Source organism: Cylas formicarius, unplaced genomic scaffold (assembly GCF_029955315.1).
Source record: "Cylas formicarius isolate icCylForm1 unplaced genomic scaffold, icCylForm1.1 PGA_scaffold_1__22_contigs__length_36826433, whole genome shotgun sequence".
NCBI lineage: Eukaryota > Metazoa > Arthropoda > Insecta > Coleoptera > Brentidae > Cylas > Cylas formicarius.
This window is the reverse complement of record NW_026844264.1, coordinates 15,554,495-15,576,587: the sequence shown is the minus strand read 5'-3', so window position 1 is coordinate 15,576,587 and position 22,093 is coordinate 15,554,495. Positions and strand designations below refer to the sequence as shown.

At 34.4% G+C, this 22,093-nt stretch overlaps 1 protein-coding gene and 1 long non-coding RNA gene across 5 annotated transcripts in view; both read right to left on the bottom strand.

Annotated features, from left to right (window-relative positions):
• LOC132696234 (5'-AMP-activated protein kinase subunit gamma-2) overlaps positions 1 to 22,093 on the bottom strand; it is a 111,834-nt gene that overhangs the window by 21,222 nt on the left and 68,519 nt on the right. For all 4 annotated transcript variants that reach the window (XM_060660955.1, XM_060660954.1, XM_060660956.1 and 1 more), the window contains one exon: positions 14,366 to 14,508. In XM_060660955.1, the coding sequence (XP_060516938.1) occupies positions 14,366 to 14,508 (143 nt within the window). The remainder of the gene's footprint in view (positions 1 to 14,365; positions 14,509 to 22,093) is intronic.
• LOC132696239 (uncharacterized) lies at positions 17,685 to 21,524 on the bottom strand. Its single transcript, XR_009618008.1, has 6 exons — positions 21,081 to 21,524; positions 20,836 to 21,028; positions 20,618 to 20,786; positions 20,365 to 20,566; positions 19,667 to 20,035; positions 17,685 to 17,786 (listed from the first exon to the last, which is right to left on the bottom strand). It is a non-coding gene; the product is annotated as an uncharacterized LOC132696239 (long non-coding RNA).

Below are 22,093 nucleotides of genomic sequence, written 5' to 3'. Positions count from 1 at the left end.
AATGTGGCAACTCAATATAAAGATTTCAATTTTTATTTTAATTATAATGTTTCAAATATTTAAGAAGAATTTAACTTATTCAGACGAAATATAAATGTAACAGTAAATATGTTTTACATCTAAATCTTATAAGAATACTTAGTGGCTATAAATTACTTTAAATAGTCCGCAGCATTTTTTTAGCTTACTAGGGAATGTGCTTTCCAATTGTGTTTTTTAAAGAAAAGTTACATCCCAAAAGTAAAACTATTTATTTAAAAACCACGTATTGTGAATATTCCGCGCAATATATACAAACATGGCATCTGCTATTTATATATTAAATACATTTTGATTTTATAAATATTAGTCGTATTTTTAAACGATACTGTTTAATAAAAATCCTTTCAAGTTGTTGCGCTTCAAGATTGTGATTTGGCCTTTACTCCCTTATTTCAAAGGAAAACTAATTAATGTATATTGACCGAATGAAATTAAACCTGTTTGAAATTTTGCCCTGGGCATTACTCTGATTAAATCGCGTGGGCGTTTTGCAGGTATACGAGAGTTTACGGAGTTGTTTTGGAATCAATTTATTTCTTAGCGGGAGATTCTTTCTATAAACGGATTCTTATTTATAGATTTCTCGTAACAAGAATAAAGTAGTAAAATTGAATCGGCTTCCCAAAGGGAAAAGAGGATTTTGTTTTCCTGAACTCCGAATCAACTTTATTGATTCGCAAACACTGTTTCTAAAGGACTATTTAAATGAAATACGACCGGAGATTATAGTGTCGCATTTCAACTGATTTTACTTTAAAAAATAACTGTGAGCATGAATCCGATTTATTTCATGGAATATAATTTATAAAATCAATACGAGAATCTTTCGTGGGCGCATTCGATACTATTTAAATTTTCATTGGACGATAAAGGTTATTTTAAAAATTGTCTAGTTTTTATCTTGTCAGAAGCTAAGGTAAAAAAAAATATTTTGTTCGTTAAGCTTAAACTTTCAGCTCTAATTAACATCTTAATATCTTATTCTAAACAGTTTTAAGTATTTTACAAAATTGTTAGTCTGTGCGTTGTCACTGTTACTGTGGAAGTTCATTATACACTTACACACAATAACGCGTTTTACCACAAACCGAAACTCAATTTTACGTACTCGACGCGCCTGAAGATGCCAACCAAATTGGCATCTTCAGGAGAAGATTAAAACTAAACTTAATAGAACAAATGCTCTCTATATATGCTGTCATACATCGGGAAGTAGGAGAGGGAATTACGCACTATTCACGCAACCAATCAGCGCGTATAATGGGCTAAATGGGATTGGACCTCTGTCCTTGTTCAGTGCCTTATTCCTTCTCTTAACAATTTCCAAGCTTTCGTAGGCATCTAATTTTCTACTATTATTTACATGTTTAACTAATTTTAAATTACTTACAATATTCAACAATAATCATATGATTATTGTTGAACATATGTTCGGCTACACTTGATCTTTCTAATCTACCAAATTTTAAATGAACTAAGTGCTACAACATATTTCATAAATTCCCGACTTTTCAAGGGTGTCTAGTTTATCCTTGGGATTACACAAGAGATTTTTTTATTTTGATCCGGAATGATAGACTCTTCGAAGACCTGCGGCCCTGAGGACTCTATCAAGTCCACTTGTATATTGGGGAGAGAAAGGAATTGAGACTACTTTAAAATTTTCCTTATCAGCTTGCTCTCCCACTTCCCGATATATATATATATATATATATATATATATATATATATATATATATATATATATATATATATATATATATATATATATATATATAGAGAGAGAGAGAGAGAGAGAGAGAGAGAGCATTTGTTCTATTAAGTTTAGTTTTAATCTTCTCCTGAAGATGCCAACTTGGTTGGCGAAACGCGCGTCGATTACGTAAAATTGAGTTTCGGTTTGTGGTAAAACGCGTTATTGTGTGTTAGTGCAGTGCCGAAGGTTCCAGTCAAGAGATTGATTATACACTTAATCACAGTCATTCAAATAGTCTGGATCGACCAAAGAGAAAATGTGAACTGTTCATTATTTTATTCTGAAACCCCTGTACATATTATTTTTCACAAATATGTTTTTTCTTTCATTGGGATTGGTTAGATAATTCAATTTTAATCTGACATACAAACTCTCAAAAAATCTGAATAGGTCAAATATAATGTGTAAATGCAAGGGCACCTACCCCACAAGTAAAAATATTTAAATGACAATTCGAAATATAGAAAGGGATCTAGAGTTTCAATTTTCAATAAGATATAATTATAAAAATAGTTGGTTTAAATTAAAAACGTATATTTTCGATTCCCCATTGCTGGAGCGAAATTTAAAAAAAAATAGTAGCATGGCAAGACGTTCTTCGCAAAGAGGTTGAGAGCAAATAGGACATGCTTAGGGAATGTCCACCAATCAAGAACGAAAATTATTTGTACACAGATCTATAAAAGAAACTTGAATAGACTAGGTGCATCTTAGTCATGCTCTTCACAAAAATACAGAGCGTGTTCGATTAAAAAAGAAGCAAGCTGACGTCCAGTTGAAAACATTTTAGTTAGCATTTATCGCCATCCAGAAGTCAGTACATGTTTCGAACATTCAAGTGCTCATCTTCGCCTAACTCTGGTAATATCAAAACAGCATCCCACCCTCCGAAACCGTACACAAAAACAAATGGGTGTAAAAATGCAACATCTTTAATTGCGCTGCAACTATAAGTGATACATGTTTGGAGGACATTTAATTAATTTTAATTATATTAAGTTAAAGTAACCAGTAGTCACTAATAACTAGACTTTCGCAATACAGTTTTAATCCAGCTCAAGATGGAGCAAACCTTCTGTGTGTTTTGACTCTACTCAGGGTGGGATGTTGCTTTTAAATGGTTTTACATTAAAATGGTGCGGAGGAGGACACGGTTTTGTTTCCCTTGGGTTTACAACTCAACTCAAGATAGACTACTTTTCAAATTTGACGCTGTGTTGCCAAATTGGCTGGGTTTTACCTTAGATTAGTACTGTTTTATTAAAGCTTAAGTATAATTTAGAAGGATTTGGTCCGGGTGATCCAAGGTCCACACAATATAGTACATTGTGGGAACACTTCTGGTTGGCACCCTTTAACACTGAATTTATTAAGTAGATTAAATTATTACACATTTAAGCGAGAAAAATGGAAATAAAAAACGAAGAGAAGAGAAAAACAGGGCAGATAGTTAAATTCCGAAAATTGTGTTATTGTCGAATTTGTATATAGCGTTGAAAAGCCTGCAATTTTGATTACATTTTATGGAAATTTGAAAAAATTGGTTTGACGACACTGGTAAATATTAAGGTTCTAATGTATAGGTAGTGGAGACGCGGAGTAAACTAACCAAACTAACCAGAGCAGTTCTCTTGATTATTTTCGGCGACTGAAGGTTCTTCTTGACGTTCGAAGAGAGCCAGTTCCATATTCCCGCCGAAACTGGCGGCGAATGAAGAACCGTAGGGGGCGGTTTGAAATTCCTGTATTCGCCAGCGTAACTCACACGACGTAATATAGTTCTTTTTGGTTTCGGCTGAACACTTTCCATCACTCGGTACGATTTTCACTTAAAAGCGCGTATACGTACGCGCGCACTCGAACTTTTTGCGTTCCTCGCTTACATGTTTCGGGCCTAAACGAAAATACGAGAGATTCGTGTACTTCTTTCGTTCGATAGCGAGCCGCCCATATACAAAATGAAACTCGACAATTTAACGAAGTTACATACTGGCGGTTGCTAAATTAATCTTTATCTTTAAACATCCAGTTACTTATTTATACTGCTTATTTTTATTGCCCCAGTCAAGCGGTTGTAAAAACAAACGAAGCTGTTGGAGAAAAGGTAAGGAAATATTCTCGACTAAATCCATGAGACGAAATCGAGTATAATAAAAAGACGAATTCGCTCAACTTAAAGACTTTTGTGCACGTTTGACTAACTAGATGGACCGATGAGTTGGGCATTTGAGGCGAGAGTTGCCGGTTTTTCTTAGAAATTAAATACTTTTTGTCCGATTCGTTGGCCAAACGTGCCTTTATACACAGGTCGGTTACTTCATTTACACGCCCTGGTATTTGCAAGATTATCTCTTTCCTACTGTGTGAAAGACCATAGATTATTCGAATATTGCAAATGAGAGATTTTAAAAACAATTTACTTTTATTTGTCAATATTCCGATGTTCAAAAAGCTTTTAATAAAAAGGTTTCTCTTAAATTTACCTTAAATACTCGATTTCAAAGGAAATCTTCAAATCGCACCTATAAAAAGTTTCTAAGTTGATGGCAAGTTAATATGGTACTATTATTCTTAAAACCAAATACGGTTTAGTTTAGACTTTATCACAAGACTTCAAGATACAATAAAAAAAATTAAGTTTACTTGTTTTCAAAATGTTAAAACCATATAAACTTTGTATATTAACCAAAACACTTTATTAAAAAAAGTTAGATTAGAAAAACGTGAAAAAATGAAAGTTTAGCCAACCTTTAAAATCGGCACATTTGTAGAAAAGTTTCAAATTTTTCGGGGTAAAATGTGAAAATTTAAAAAAAATGTTTGACTACCTCACGTGTATCGTCATTATTTATGGTATGAGTGATTACTTTAACGGATTCAGATAAGATGCTAACAAAAACAATCAAGCACAAAGAATTGTGGTAATTGTTTCTCAGATAGAAGAATGTAATTAGGATAGTTGCAAAGAAAAACACAATACATTTACATCTTTTTTTCAGAACATATTCATACAACACAAAGATAAAATTTATAGAATATCTTCAAAAATTAAAAAATAATTACTCCTTCTTTCTGTGCGTATCAGGTATAGTTTATTGCTGCTGATGTCTGTACACAACCGACTGGCATTTTATTTAATAGCAACATCTTGCAGGAAAAAAAATTGACAGAATTATAAATACCTTTTAGGATAACGCCACAATATAATATAAAAGAAGACTTTTTCCGGTTATCTCCGAAATTATAGCATTAATTTTCTCAATTTCAAAACTGAAAACCAAAACCCACCACTTTGATGCGATGCCATTTAACCGCTTTTACTGAGATGTAATACTTTTGCCAGAATACAAGTTTCCACGATAACTTTGTAAACTAAATTTAATGCACGGAAAACTGTATTTCACAATATAACTTGGTTTTATGAATTAAGTCATTGATAGTGTCTAGAAAGTGTGCGTTTAGACTGGTGGATTAAACATGAAGCGTTTGACGGGTCTCCGTCCGATTTAATGGGATTGCTCGGTCTGTTTTACCAACTACTGCTTATTTACGAGAATCATCTAGCACGGACAGGATAAACACCGTGTACTTGCATTCCGTGAAGACACACGGACGCAATGTCCGAGAGAGCGAGGAAGGTGAACGGGTCAAATAATATCGCAGGTTCGAAACATGTTTTCGCGCGAGCAGCAATTAAGATTATAATATAGTGAGAGTCAATAAAAGTTCCTGGCGTTATCTCATTCAGTTGTTTAGATCGAACAAAGCGCTTAAAAAATATTTCCCGTTCCTTATTCAGGGCACGTACGAGTAAAAAAACGCAATATAAAAGAACGCGTCACACAAAAGGAACGTTCTTCACTAATGATCAAATAAAAACTTTTTAGGGAAAATACATTTCTCATATTGTCCATGGCAAATTCGGATAATTTAACGTTGTATATCCATCGATAAACGAACACGTTATACACATACTTAACACGAAAATCATCCCCATTTGTCTTGAAGAGTAAAGTCCATTAATTTTCCTTCATTCCTTCGAACAATTATGAACTTACGCATTCGATAATTTCTGCGACGATTTTCTCATTTCAAAAGAGCTTATTCAAAAAGTCACAGGCCTCAATCTAATTATCGAGGGCAAGATCGAGGGTAGAATAAGTGCATCGAGAAATCATGGAAATCATGGTCGCAAACATTTTTTTTATTGCTTTAATACATTTGTTTATGTATAGAAATTACACACACCAAATATATAAAATCAAAACCCCATATTCAAGTTGCAATAGATAATTCAAGTTGTGACACCCGGATATTCCTTTTAAACCACACTAAAAGCACGGGAATGACATGACGTCATACCGCTGCTTTTCGATCGATGCGGCGACACGTTATAGTGTTATTTTACGATTATGGACCGAGAATTATATTATTTACGTTTATTTTTGGCTCGTGTAAAGATGTGTTTCTATTTAATCTACGCCAGTTTGGAACACAAAAGAACATTACAAATCGAGGATCGTGTTTGAGTACAACCCGTAAAACCCCAGATAAAATTTTTATTCGTTTACCAGAAAATAAAAGGCTTCGCTCATCTTTAAAACTTTCTTTTTGATACTAGACACAAAATAACAAAAGCAAACGACAGGTTCAAGACTAAAATTAAAATTAAAACCACCAAGACGAACGGGTTGTCGTTCTCTAATGACTTCTCTATGCTACCGTCCGGCTGACGCGTAATCTTAGAAGCGAATTGACGTCACAACCGGGCACAGCAAATGACAGCGCGTTTCAAAGAGAATTTAAATTTTACAATTTTTAATTGCTTATATTTGTTGCATAGAACTACGAAATTATTTTTTTTAACAGTAATAGTAGAAACTTTTGTAATGAATATTTTTCAAATTAAATCGCAGGAAGCCAGAATTGTTGGCATAAGTTTACTTTCATTTACCAGGCAACAATAAAGACACCGGAAAAAATATGTGTTCTTCTGCGAAAATCATTTTCATGTAAGTAAACATATTTATTTATGAATCTTTAGATAAGATACATATACACCACCTACTCAGGTTATGATTTTATCTGGCTGAGGTTAGAATTCGGTTTATTAAACGATTTGAGTTTATTTATGGCGCGAAACCTTATTCAGAACGTAACCTTTAATCTCGTCTTTAACTTTGACCGATTGTGTCAAAAAAAAAAAAATTCTCTCCCCAAGAATACTGTCCGAAATCCTAGAAAAACTTTACCGTTACGCAAAATCAGAAAAAAAATAGGCAATCGTAAGGCAAACAACTAACACCATCAATCAACTAGATAAACTGTATGCACTTGTAAACTACCAAAGTCAGTAATACAAAAATCCAATATTTTCGTACCAGATTTCGACAAGCGCACAAAAAATACCGTCAAGGTAACAAAATATTTTAGGTGATAATTGTTCATCCAAATCCGATTTTCCGCACATTGTTTGAATAAAGACCTGTATACAAGGTGTCCCAGTTAAGATGGAGACGAGCCAGCATCTCGGTTAGTTTTTGAGCGATTGTTTTCATTTTCACTGCGTAAACTCATATGCGTACGTTTTATAGGGATTTGACTTTTTTCTTTGACTCTGTAGTGTGAAATTTTTGGGTTTGAGACCGCTCGCGCTGTTCAGTGCTATGCTAGTTTCTACTTCAAGTGGGACACCCTTTATAAATTGGATCGGCTAATGAAGTTTGCACACAAAACACAAAATAAACGAACAGTATTTGCCCAACACTTCGAGTCCACCGAGTAGATTTGTATTACAAACACGTGCGTTTTTATTTCTGATGTCTTTATCTGTACGGATCCAGAGGTGACTAAGATGCCTTTGACGTTTTGTTTCAATCTTACGTAGTTTTTCGCGTATATTTCGCAATTATTAATAAACAAGAAGGCGCTTGGCGATCGGCCGCGCGGTTTGTATATTGATTTTCTTCGTAGGCCTACGTGATGAACCGCACGATGTTTATTAAGAACCGATAGAGATAGGTGTATCCTATTGGCTTTGATTTCAGTTGAGAAATGACGAAATAATTCACAAAATAAAACGTTTATAGAGATAAAGATTATAGAGTTCTTCCAAAAGTGCGAACAGCATCAAAGGAGTTTTTTTATAATGCACCCCCCATCCCAAAAAAAGTCCGAGATTCCATAGACTTATCTAACCAACCAATCACCCACATGGGAGTCATTTAACTCAGACCCCTCAGCAAGTATAAAGCAGAATGCAAAACACTTTCCAATTAAGCTTTGAAGAACAGGAAGACTGACGAACGTCAGCATGTTCGATGTATCAACCACCGACGCAGGAAGAATTCAGAACATTTGCAAATAATAGACCACAACTTGAAACTCCTAATAATAGAATCCGAACCAAGGTCAAAAATTATAAAAATATAAAGTATATGTGAAAGTGATCAATGCAGCTATAAAATATCTACATTCACAGACAATAAACTAACTTTCCTGCAAATTGATGGCTTCAATAAATCATCTGTAATTCAAATTATTTATAAAATCTTACGATTTAGATACCATAAAACAATTACATAAATCATTACGTTGATTAAAACAGGCAAATCACGAACATGACACGAATTTGTGGGTGTACATGAATAAAACAAGTTTTTTTCTTTATTTGCAGTAAAATTCTATGAGATCATTCGAACTGAGCCACAACTAAGAAACAAATTTGTGAGCTATATAACGTTATTTATTGTTAAATCCGTATACGGCATATGAAGAGGAAATACCGGCTTGCGTTTCCTAGACCTTTCGCATTTGATCAACACAAAAATAAACTTTGGAGTTGTTTTTAAATGAGGAAAAAAAAAGTTGAAAAATGAATGCAGAACAGTTTGTTTTAAATGCGACAGTCGGATGAGGCGCCAGTTCGTATGAAAAATTGATGCACATAAAAATGCACTTGTTTATGGGGCAAGGTCAAATGGCGAGGAAACTGTTTTAATTGGCATAACGCTTGTTAGTAATTAAAGAAAATCTTTATGCGGAATCTGCCGATAATCAGTAATGATGACGAAATTCCATGTTTTTCAATCACAAAAATCTACTCTGCAAATACCTGTCGCGCACTTCCATAGAAACTAATCAACGCCCTAAACTTCTTCTTTATTAAAGTGAAGGCGAAGGTGAAGAACAAGATATTTTTTAAAAAAATTTTTAAGACTTGTGTATAGTAAAACCAGGAAGGCTTTAGCGAATTTTTTAGCTTTTCAATTTTGATAACTTTGACCACAAAATTAAAACTCTGACTGTCCTATGTCTTATTATCCTAACAAAAATTAACCATAAAATTAAAAACCTGACTGTTCTATTGCCTATTATCCAACTATTTTCGAGACAAAAATTTAGGCATTTAAAATATTTGGGACAAACTGCTTTTATACTTTGCTATTTTAACATACAAATCGAGATTCAAGTAAGCACTAGAAGCGAATGATACCATACCGAGTTATTTAGGGTGAATTTCAAACTGTGATCAAAATGATCAAACAACAATTTTTTTCTAGCCTTGATTAGGAACCCCTGTAGACATTTTAGTGAAAAGTCCTATATAATTTTTGTTTTAGTTTTTTGAATATTCTTTGTAGTAAAACATTCTCTTAGTTCACTTCTTTTGGCGATTGATAAGTTGAAAAGGGGTGGAGAACTTAGATGACAAACGCCTAACAAAGATTCGCAGTATTATCAAGACTACGGGATCTCCTACGAGGATTTTTATTAAACCTTAAATAATGCTTTCCATTGGCTCGGTATTCCCCGAATAAAGTATATATAGACTTCGAACAAAGCCGATGCTTTTACACTTCAAAGCTGTGCTATCGATCTTTATAAAAATACATTTTCATAGATACTGATATGCGCCTTAAAAGGGGCAGGGATGATGATGCTCCCACCAGAAATAGACCAACGTCACCACCAAGTTGCTTATTAAATAACGCAACCTTTTACAGCTCAATGCAGTTCACCAACTTTATTTGACGATTTAAGAATCAACCAAAATGAGGAGTTAAAAATTTAACAATTTCTGGAAGCTGTCAAATAGAAATCAAACTTTTTCCCCTAAATTGACTTATGGTCTTATAACTACGTTTGATCATATTTTGTTTCTGAATCCCGTTTTCGCCAAATAAATATAGTTTCATTATTAATAATTAAATCATTCTCTCTTTAATTGTCGAGGCAGCCAGCTACAACTCGCTAATGTAGCTACAGCACCGCCCATTACTTAAGTCTCTTGTCTGCTTACCAAAAAAATTGCCTAGGCAACTTTCACAAGTTACTTGCGATATGTGTAAACAGCAGCGCTAAAGAAATTTTGCTGAAAATTTCACACTGTTTCAAATTAGAAACGTCACTACTTTTATTATAGCTGACAAGTCAGAGAAATTTCCACTTATTAATCTAGCGAAGTTTGCACTTTTTTATTTCGAGACTGTTTCGCAAGTTGTGAATTTTTTTGAATTTAATGGAAGGGAATGTACATTGCAAAGATGTTAAAAATAGAGTAAAAAAACAAGAATTTGCAGAACGACATCTAAACATGAAATTCGCAGCAGTACGTAACTGAATCAGGAGTGGAAAGAACGGTAAAGGAAAAGAAAAGGTGACAAATGAATTGCCTAAAAGCAAAAGGGAATTCTTTGGTCCTTTAAAATTTACATTATAGCTACAAACACACATAGCTCTACAAAAAAATATTCTTGCAAAGAAAACTTAATATTCAGGTGAAACAAAATAGTCCTTCAATTCTTCTCGAATTATTTTAGAATCATGGGAGCAATTGTGAAAGTGTTTGTTCTTCAGTGGCAATAAATGTTGACTGACTGACCATTTACAATACTGTCTTCCACCGTTTTCTGTATCAAACATTCCTACCGGTGCATACTTTGCTCTGGACGGGTTTCTTATGAAAATTATGAAAATTAAGAGGCGCCAAATAATTTTCTTTAAATCTTTTTGACGCTTTCGTTTTACCGTATTTGTTTGTTGCTAGTGTAATTTGTCGCTATAAATCTTAAAATCGTTTCGGAATACGGTGTCCGTTACCTGCAAGTCGAGATGACGCTTAAGAACCAAAATATAAGTCAAGCTCTGAAGAAGCCAACAGGATGATTGGCGAAACGTCAGCAATTTCCACTAAGCAAAAACCGACGCAGGAGGAATCCAGAAGTTTTGGAAAAAGCATTACAGTACCCTGTGGAAGTTTCTTTGAAAAAATAACCAAAATATAAGTTTATAATTTACTGGCCACTGGGCGGTTAGTACTTACTAGTTTTGTAAAAAAAATAATTTGCCCAAAAAACGCAATAATAATTAAATAAACTTTATAGCAAATATGCAACAAAAAATGAAATACCCAAAAAAAATTCGAATTTTCGAACAGTGAAAGAAATGCACGAATCGAAGCGCTACAGTACCCGCGAGTCCCGCTCGATTCGCCTCAAATTAAACTCAAAACGGGGCGAAAACGGCAAAACCGTAACCGATGAATCACCTAATCACAGTCCGGGATCATCGAGTTCGCACTCACGCCGCACATCTTCGTCACGCACGATCACCTACAAAACTACTGTGTCGTCTCGCGTCTACAATTCGTAATAATTGATCGTAAACAAACGCCAAACAGGTGTCTGTTTATCTAAAAGCGCAACAGTGTTCTCGGCTCGGACATGTCCGTCGAAAAAGCTCGCCGAAAAACGCTTATTAATAATTCGAATGATTCTGTCTTGACGTTCACTTTTTTTGTTGTTATTGAAAATGTTGCGATAGTGCGCGTCGGCGTCGTCCGCTATGCCAGGAAAAGCAAAATAAAATCGGATAAAAAATGCGGCGGCACGTCGATTTAGCGGATCGTCAGTGGCGCCGCCCGCTTATGTGGCGGAAGTTGATAAACAAAACGCTTTGCGCGTCTCCTGGATAGTTCGCTTACGTAAGACAAGGTTCTTTTGTATTGCGACAAGAACGTTGTGGTTTAGCGGCTTGAGCATAAGCGCATAAATAACTGTTGTGTGCTGGAAAATTTACGTATTGATTTTTCATTCTTTTAGAGACAGACTTTAAACACAAGAGTAGTCTAGAAATCATTATTCGCGAATCTATTCTCCGAGGCAGTATCGTCTATAGTCGATACCATTTGTGATGGCATAGTCGGCATTAAAATGCCAAACAGAATAAAACGGATTGTTCATCTTGCTTCTACTTATATTTCAACAGATGTTGTTCCGCCCTAAATGTCTATCTGATCAAAGCAAGAAAGCCGTCACTTACTTTCACGATTTTATTACTTGGAAGACAGAATCGGTTGCACTTCGCACTTTTCAATTTATTTTCTGTTTAATAATAGAACAGGGTGTTCCTGATATGCGACTATTTAAGTAGATGAATCTACATGAAAAATTAAATAAATTATTGTACGAAAAATATATATCATATCGTATAAACTATAATTTGCCAAGAGCAAATATACAAATAAGCAATATTTAATTTCAATTTACGATGAAACATCATCAGAGCCAAATGGTACCGTTATATCAAGTGTATTCTCTTTTTTTCCAGTATTCTTTTATTATATCGCTCACTCACTATAGCTCAATAATAGTTCCGTGAAAATCAGTGCTTTAGGAAAATAAAAACTGAAATATTGAGATAACTGATATCAACTCTCTTATTACAAAATTTATAGTGACATGTCTTTATAATTACATATTGATTTGTATTATTCTCTTTTTAAAACAAAAAAATATTGATATTAACTAAAAATAGATACTTTCGATATGTGTCATTATTGCACCCAGTTAGCGATATTTTCTGTGGGTGTTATACAATTGATCCAATTTTCTTTGGTAACTGTTCGGAGAGCTGCCTTCCAAACATATACAACTGCAGTATCATCGTGCCTTGCTTCGCAATATTTTTATTAAAAAATATTTTACACTGATCCCAGGCCAAACCTTAACACCTGATGAGCGACCCATTTCAGCAAACGGCAAATTTGTTTTGTAATTTTTTACAATTTTTAAAAACTCACATTTTAGACCATTTTCTGGGTAATTAATCTGCTTACTGCGCAGTCAATTTCTTCTTTCTTTTTGTCGACGCATTTGGTACACTTTCACTAAGTCTAGAATGATGTCGTGCATTATCCATAACAATTAAAGACGGCCTTTCGAGTTTCGGCAGCGGTTCTTCAAAAATGCGACCCTGTTTTGTAGTGGAAACTGGTGTAATTATCCGGTAATTGGTGTCTGTAGAGTGTACGGCACTGGGGCGTACTAGACAAAGGTATGCACAATGACAGGTAAATCGCCGGGTTTTGCCAATCTTAGTATACGAGTGGTAACAGGTAAAATGCTGAGGCACGTTCTGTCTTGGTTTACCTTTGAAACTTTGGCCGGCTCATTTTAACTGCATAAGAACCATATCTAAACCGGCGTTTTGTGGAAGGGGAAACATCATTAAATGCAAAAGATGCAGAATCCGATAATTCAAATTGCATATATTTTTGTATTGTGCGTATCAAAAAAAACTCTATCAAATTAAGGGCCAATTATATTTTGTAAAACGCCAAGTATCCAGTTGCTTGCAGTTGTAAAGCCGGTTTGTCGGGAAGTTGCAGTTGGACAAACTGTATTGATGTAAGATATTCAAAATTGATAAACTATTTACGCTCCACAAGAGAACATAGTTAAAAAGTTGTTTACTACCATACTAAGAGATGTTTATGTAATTTGTGTATCAACTTCTACTTCTACGTCACTCCATATTTTGACAATAATTCCTATTCGCCGTAGTTCAACTGCCAATTATCTTTTTCGGGAAAAATGCTTATAAGAAATTGTTACACACAGCAGCTTACTTTAGCAGGAGTGCTTGTGTGTGCTACTGCAGGTAATTTGTTTTTTTTTTTAGCAAATCCGCTAATAATACCTACACCTACACCTACTAATAATACTATGGTTAGATCAATGTCATTGATAACATACCTAGAAACCTGCAACCAAATGACAAATCATCTGATAAAAATCTCAAATCTCAAAAGTTACGCGTGAAACTGAAAATGAACGTTGGCAATTTCATGTTGTATGTAAAAAGAAAATTTCAATACATGGTTAAAATTCATTCCCAATTTTAATTTATGTTGTTTTATATGTTTCTAAAGGCATAGTTTCATAAAAAATTGGTGGTCGCTTAAAAATTTAGGGCTTTCCTGTATATATATATAAGACTATGGTTGCGGTTATTAATACCAATACGTCACGCAATCCAAAAGTATGTATCATATTTGGGAACAATTGTATAACTAGATGAGACACGTCTATTTTATATTATTCCTTTTTTTTATATTAAAAAAATATTGCAACAAAAATCAAAATCTTTGCCAATATATAATAATATTACTTGTTTCCCAGTAAGATGAGAACGCTTCATTTAATTTAATCTAATATCTGCCGAATGCGCCAGACAAAAATAAATCAGACGTTCACCGAATATTTTAATCAAAGTAGTACTTACTCCTCGCGAGTCCCTGAACAGTATGGCCGCATGGTGGGGGTCCAGAAATGCGTCGGACGCCCTGTGTATGTTCGTGGGTAGTATCGATCCCAAGGACTGCCGCCTTCGCTCTGGATCGAGCGATCTCTGTTTTAATTGGGCTCCTATGACAAGAAATAACGTAATTATTATTAATAAAGTAATCACGTTTAGTTGATTAATTCATTATAATTATTCAAATTATTTAATATTCTAAATTTATGATAAATGATGATAATCAAACTACTTAATTCTTTATAATTATCTAATAGTAATTCCAGTGATTTAAATAAAAAATTTCGCGCTCCCACCAATATAGCAAGAATTGTTAAAGTAAATTATATTTTGCAAACGTGCCGAAAATTAATACGGCACCCATCGTCGGGACCCAAATACCAAATTTGACAAATACAAGGGTTATTTATGTGAAAACCGAAATTCGGTGGGGTTTGTGTATCAAAATGTTGTTTTTCATCAAAATCTTGGCACCAAAATATTAAGTTTAACTTTATCTTTGGTGCAAGTTGCATCGCGCTTTAAAATTAATAAATAACAAGTCAATATGGTGCACGATTTTCTTATAGAGGAAAATTACTCCGTGAATAATTTTTTCACGGAGAACCCTGCTAATTTTTTGAATTTCCCAAACGTTTATAAAACAAAATCAGTGCTGCATAGAACGGTATTATATTTACCAACAGCAGCTTCATTTTCAAAAATCTGTACCTTGATATGAAAGCGTAATCATGCTTTTCTGTATTTATCACATTGCAAACCCCACACCCATATCACAATTCGTTACTAAATCGCAGCAGTCAAATTCACAATTTCAATGGAGATTTCAAATTTTACTCAAAACCATTTTGCTGATTGACTGACGACCTGTGTTAATAGTTCCCTGCAATATGATTAAAACTGTCCCAATAATTATTTAAGTGCTAATTGCGAAATGCAGAGATTTAATTATTAGCCTTTGAATATTGCGTTCTGGAATATCAGACACAGATCAAATGCTCCAACAATCGCATTAGCAATAAAAGTGGAAAGTTCTGGAATTTAATAAAATTCATTTACGCAGTACATTTTCGTGGATATATATGTCAGTTGTTGTGCACGTTAAATCGCAATTAAAAGTTTTAACAGTTTCCGAATCCGTCTGCGAACAAATGTAGCTTAAATCGCATTTGGAGTCGAGTTGGTAATTAACACTTAACTCACGAAATACCTAACGATATTGTAAAGCTTGTAGTAAACTAATTAATGGCAAAACTATCAAGCATAATCATTATAGAACATATGAAGAAAATGTAAAGTCAACTGAACTCCACGTTTTAATAAATTTTCGTGACTAGTCACCCAACGAAACTGAAAAGGACCGTCCAACACGCAAATTTAAAAATTAGGTTAATTTACCTTCCTGTATAATAGGAAATGAAGGGCTCTTGAACGATTGTATAGAAACTTAGTACAGGGTGAGCCAACGATAGAATAAAGTTCATTACCTCGTTGGTTTCAAAAGTTGAAGAAAATGGTAAATACAAAAATTGTAAAGATTATTAGGATGCACAATTTAAAATTATTTTACAGTAATCAGGAATGCCCAAAAAAGTGTAATGAATAAAACATTCATTTTTTTAAAACGCCTGTTTTTAAATTTTATTTTGAATCAGTTTGAACATCTACCATTTTTTTAATTAATAATAACACATACACCTAAACCCAATTTTCCAATATTAATTTAATTTTGCAAAAAAAAAAATAGCGCCAATATTTTTAAAGGTAGTTTCCCTCATATTTAACATTAGCATCATTCGAAGATAACGTAAGAGCTATATGCAACGGGATTTGAATTTAATGCTATATAAAATGTTAAAACAAACGAATATAGTTGGATTATGTTATGGCGCACCATATATTATATTGTTTTTTTCTGAAAGATCTTTCATATACGTATTTTTTACTATGCGATTTTTCATAGCCATGACAAAACCATTAGCCGACAGGGCTCTGTCAAGATAATAAAAATGAAGAAGACATTTATCAGCAATTTCTGTTAAAATAGAGGCCAGATTTTAAATTCACGGATAAAGTAAATAACATTAAATACTTATTATTACAAATTAACTTATCTTATTTTTAATTGTTATTATGGTGCAATAAATGTTCAAAAATATGCTCTTCCACTTGGACACATGTTTAGCCGTTTTTCTACTTCCTTCTGTAAAATACCTAATAATACAGCGTCCAGCGTGCGGGAAACGACACTTTAGCGCATCAGTTTCGTTTCCCACGCATCCGAGCCACTTCGGACACTTCCGGAATTGGAAGCAATCGGATGATTTCGGAGATTTTGCGGCACGGCTTGAATTTTGACGTTTGTCAATTCTGACGGTCATGATGTCGGTGAATGTATTCATGTTGTTTTGCAAAAATGTACCCAAAAACTAGCACACAGAAAAATGTATGCAATATATCAGACAATTTAAATACTACGTGCTATAAGCTATAATTAAAATCTAGTGGACTAGTCCGTAAGTAAAGTGACATTTAAGCTTCCCACAGATATGTTACATACCGTTCGCATGAAATTTAGTGGTTTTTAAACTTTTTATATTCATATCTTGCCAAGACCAATCGTACATTTTTTCATCAGGATGTTATTTGTGTTTTCTAGTGGTGCGATTAACGGTAGATTGGGATGTATCATATAAGCTACTTGACTGCCATTGACCTGGTTATTATCTTGAACTTGAAGTAAAATTTCCGATTCTTCTTCCTCATTGGTAGCATTCCGGTATAAAACTTTCCGTTTATCATATTCAATGCTATCCCTACCATCAACCCGTTCCATTAAACACTCAAGAGATTATCTAGTTGATATACGTCAGTAGTGAATAAGTATAATATAGGCTTCCCCCACTCCTCTCCCTTTTGTGGGCGTATCCTCCTTCCCCACGACTCTCTAGCTCCTCCCCCTTTACCCATAATCCCTTGAAACTGGCTCCCATTGGATAAGCAACCAGAAATGCGGTTTAATCAATCTCCCCACCTCTAGTTTGCGATGGCGGCGAAGCCAATCAGAGCCCAGATATTTTCCCACCCCTAAGAAAAGCAATGGCGTCAATGAGACTTGATCATATTGTTCGCGTGACCATCTGCACCCCCTAGCGGTTCGAATGTAAACTAGTGTCCCCTCTTGGAATAAGATTTTCTTTAATAAGGTAACCCCACCTAGTGAATATTGACCAAAACATTTATTTTAAAAACATATAGTTCTGCGAATGTGTACCCACGCGGGTACAAACTGTACTTTTATTGCGCACAAAGGACAGGGGAAATAAAGACGAAAAGTGTTGGATTTCTTTTCTCGGAACTGGAAGCTGGCAGGCACCACCAATAATATCTGCAAAACAAAAAGCTGGTTAAAATTTTCATTAATAAAGTAGGATATTAGAAACCATATACCTTTTTAATTTACTAAGCAATCTACCGTGCGTTAACTTCATACATATTTCCGCATGCTTCTGTTTTAAGGTATCGTGAAATATTTGACTATTTATCTGGGAAAAGTTCATATGTCGAAAATATTATGTGTATGTGGCCGTGGTAGGCTTTCTTTACTATTATAATTTTATTTTTATTATTTAATATTTACAAAATTAATTTATCTATCTTATTGATGATTTTGATTTTCTTTGCTATTTTTATTATTTGTTTTTATTATTTAATATTTTCAAAATTAATTTAATTTATCTATCTTATTGATGATTTTAAGATATCGCAGTCAACTTTACTATTTCATCAATTTCTTTTATTTATTGCTGATCTTTGAGGATAGTGTACATACTTTTTTTCGTAACTTATCTGTATCTACCCTTTAATTTCCTATCAAGCCATAAAGCAAACTCGAAAGGCATCTTAACTAAAAAGTCATATACTTTAAAGCTGCTGCGACTACTACATGAAAGTGTGTTTCTGTGAAATCTCAACAATAATGAAATCTGGACGCTTATATTAAATACTGTAATACTCTTCTCTGCTAACGCTCTAGGAGACGCTATTTGAACCCTGTTCAAAGAAAAACTTCTACAGCCCAAATAACCCCTCTGAACCACACTTAAGCGCATCACTCTTTCACTGTCTTGCAGCCTTCAGATTAATATTCCGTACTAACTACGTATGCCATACACGAAACGTTCTCTTTTCTAATTTTTTTCTATGCGCTACATTAACGAACAGGATCTAAACTTTTCTGTCTGTGTATTTTGTTAGCCACCTTAAAAAAATTAAAAAAAAGGTATGCGAACCTAGAGGATATTTTCCATATTTTTCACAAATGGTGACAACAATTAATGCAAGTATTATTTTTAATAATAATCCATCTTTCGCTATGACACGAAAACATCGACTTTTTAATTCTAACTTTTCTCATAGAGCTTCCCTTTAGTCTCTATCTGTTCTTTAACTAAATCCCCACCTTTTTGAAAAACCAACCTCTAAAAATAGTTAATTTTCTCTAATTTAAATTTGTACGTTTTCCGCAATATGTGTGAATATTTTCGCTAGAGCATTTAGTTACTTAGTACATGTCCTAATCAATATTTTAAAAATATAATTCTAATGATACGTGTTTACGATTTGAAGATAACGAAACATTCCCCAGTTTCATAAATGAGAGCTCACTGCCAAACTACCAAACATCACAGTACAAACTACCGTACTACGCCCCCTGGACAAAATCAGGTCAGTCAGCGTCATTAATTCTACCTGCGTTAACGAATAGCGTATTGTTAATTATGGTTTAATACGCAGAAAATTTAAGTAACAAATAATTGCAATGAAACTCACTAACATCATAAATTATTAAAAAAAAAATTAGAACAGTTGGAATTTACTGGAGTAACCAATTTGGCACTAAAAATGGAAATTTTCGATACTCTACTAGGTGCCTACAATAAATTTTACTATTATTTTTTAATGCAGAGACACAACGATTTTCTAGTTCTGAATTTGATCAGGGGTATATGACCATAGTTTACGCCGACTCTAAAAGGCATGCAGTCTATTGTTTTTGAACGCCCCATTTTGTGTATTATGTTCAAAACAGAGACTCTCTGGGCTTACGACTACAGCTACCAGCTACTACTTTCAATAATATTAACACAAAAAAAGTAGGTGGCATTTCTATAATACGTGCAAAGTTTATGTGAAACTGACTGGAAGACAGAGTAATGCACCAATATGTTACTAAACATATTTCGATAGAATTCCGTAAGAGCTTACCTCCAAGTTTCCTCATTTAGTCAGTCAAAGCATCAAATGGGAAATTCCAATCCAACATAGGTAGTGGTGGAAATATATCAATCGCCTACGTTACCGATGGTACCCGACTGAAGCTTCTGCGTCTTCTTTACCCCACATGCCTACTTAAAAGATACTGGTCTAAGTCTCAATATTCCTGTTAAAAAAAGAGAGGTTCTATATTGCCATAACTATGTGTTTTCAAAATTTTACCTGAATGGTTCGTGATTCCTTATATATGCAGTGTTGGCAGCAATGTGGCGACGACTACGCTGAAACTTTCCATATCTCGTGTCCCCATGACTGGTCTGTTTCATATATCAAACCTCACCTCGCACGGGTTTGAACCTCCTTTAAAAAAAAAAAACAGGCAAGACTTATACTTATATCAAAGTAATACGAGGAACTTATATTTTATGCCAAAACTTATTTCATCACCTCCAAAGGGGAGTAGGGGTTTCTAAAGTATGGTAGGTACATCTCTTTCATTTTTTAATTAAAAAAGTGACACAATTACGCGACGTAACTCGATCCGGATCGTTAACGCGTCTCAAGATGGGGGTTTAGAGATGCTGAGGTCATTAAATTGATTCACTATTACCAGTACACACTGAAACCCCTTATTTCCAAAATAAAAAAATTGTTAACTGTTAACACAACAAAAAAAACTATTTTCTCACCAATTATATTTCTGGGTCGTTTTCAGAATTTGTCCAACGTAGAATCCCAAGAGGATAGGGCCGCAATTTCGAAAAATGTTCATGTCTCCCCACTATGCATTTGTACAAGAAGCAGGGCCGGATTAACAGCAATTATATTCTTGTCAGTCAACATACAGCCGCCGATTGAATTCTCGGATTCTGCTTTACTAGTTGCCATGGTCTGTCAAATATGTTACTTAAAAATTGTATATTTTTTTTACAAATAATATACCTTTCCTAAAATAATTCCGCCTTTGTCAAGTGGGACACGGGCACGTCTGTCCGCTTTGAAAAGCGCAGGCGTATGTATCTTCCAAAATGATCCAAGCAGGCCCGGATTGCCAGCAAATACACAACTCCCCGATTCAATTCTGAGATGTTGCTTCACGAGTTACCATGATCTGTCAAATATTTTAATTAAAAAAAATCTATTATTTAGCAACAATATACCTTTTTAAAATAATTTCGTCTTTTTTCAAGTTCAACAGGACACGTGTGTTCGTTTCAGTTGGACAAGGGCACGTCTGTCCGCTTTGAAAAGCGCGGCGTATGTATCTTCCAAAATGATCCAAATTGTTAACCTTTTTTTGATTCCTCGTTCCCCGATTCAATTCTGAGATGTTGCTTCACGAGTTACCATGATCTGTCAAATATTTTAATTAAAAAAAAAAATCTATTATTTAGCAACAATATACCTTTTTAAAAATAATTTCGTCTTTTTTCAAGTTCAACAGGACACGTGTGTTCGTTTCGAAAGGTTTCGTAGTCTGTAGCTCTGTCGAATTCTCCAAAATTCGTTAAACCTTCAGATATTTTCAAAATTTGTCCAACGCAGACTTCCACTCACGCAGTTTCGAAAACTTTCTGGTCTCCCCGCCATGCATTTGTACACGAAGCCGTTCTGGACTATCAGCAAACAGCACATCCGTCATTTTTCTTCTCGGATTCCGCTTGACGAGTTACATCGATCTGTCAAATATTTAATGTAAAACAATCTTATCTATTACTTTTACCCAATATTAAGTACCTATTCAAAATTAGTAGCGCCTTTTCGAGTTCGAAAGGTTTCGTAGCCTATAGCCCTGCCGAAATGGCATTGCATTTGTACACGAAGCAGGGTCGGATTGTAAGCAAACAGCACCCCGGTCACTTTTCTTCTCGGATTCTGCTTGACGAGTTACATCGATCTGTGGAATATTTAGCGTAAAAAAAAATTATCTATTACTTTTACCAAAAATGAAGTACCTATTCAAAATTAGTAGCGCCTTTTCGAGTTCGAAAGGTTTCGTAGCCTATAGCCCTGCCGAAATGGCATTGCATTTGTACACGAAGCAGGGTCGGATTGTAAGCAAACAGCACCACCGGTCACTTTTCTTCTCGGATTCTGCTTGACGAGTTACATCGATCTGTGGAATATTTAGCGAAAAAAAAAATTATCTATTACTTTTACCAAAAATGAAGTACCTTTTTTCTTTAAAACAGTTCGTCCTTTTCGAGTTTGAAAGGTTTCGTAGCCTATAGCCCTGCCGAAATGTCATTGCATTTGTACACGAAGCAGGGTCGGATTGTCAGCAAACACCACAAGCGTCACTTTTCTTTTCGGTTTCCGCTTGACGAATTACATCGATCGGTCAAATATTTAATATAAAAAATATCTATTTTACCAAAAATACGTACTCTTCTAAGATAAATTAGCTCTTTTCGAGTT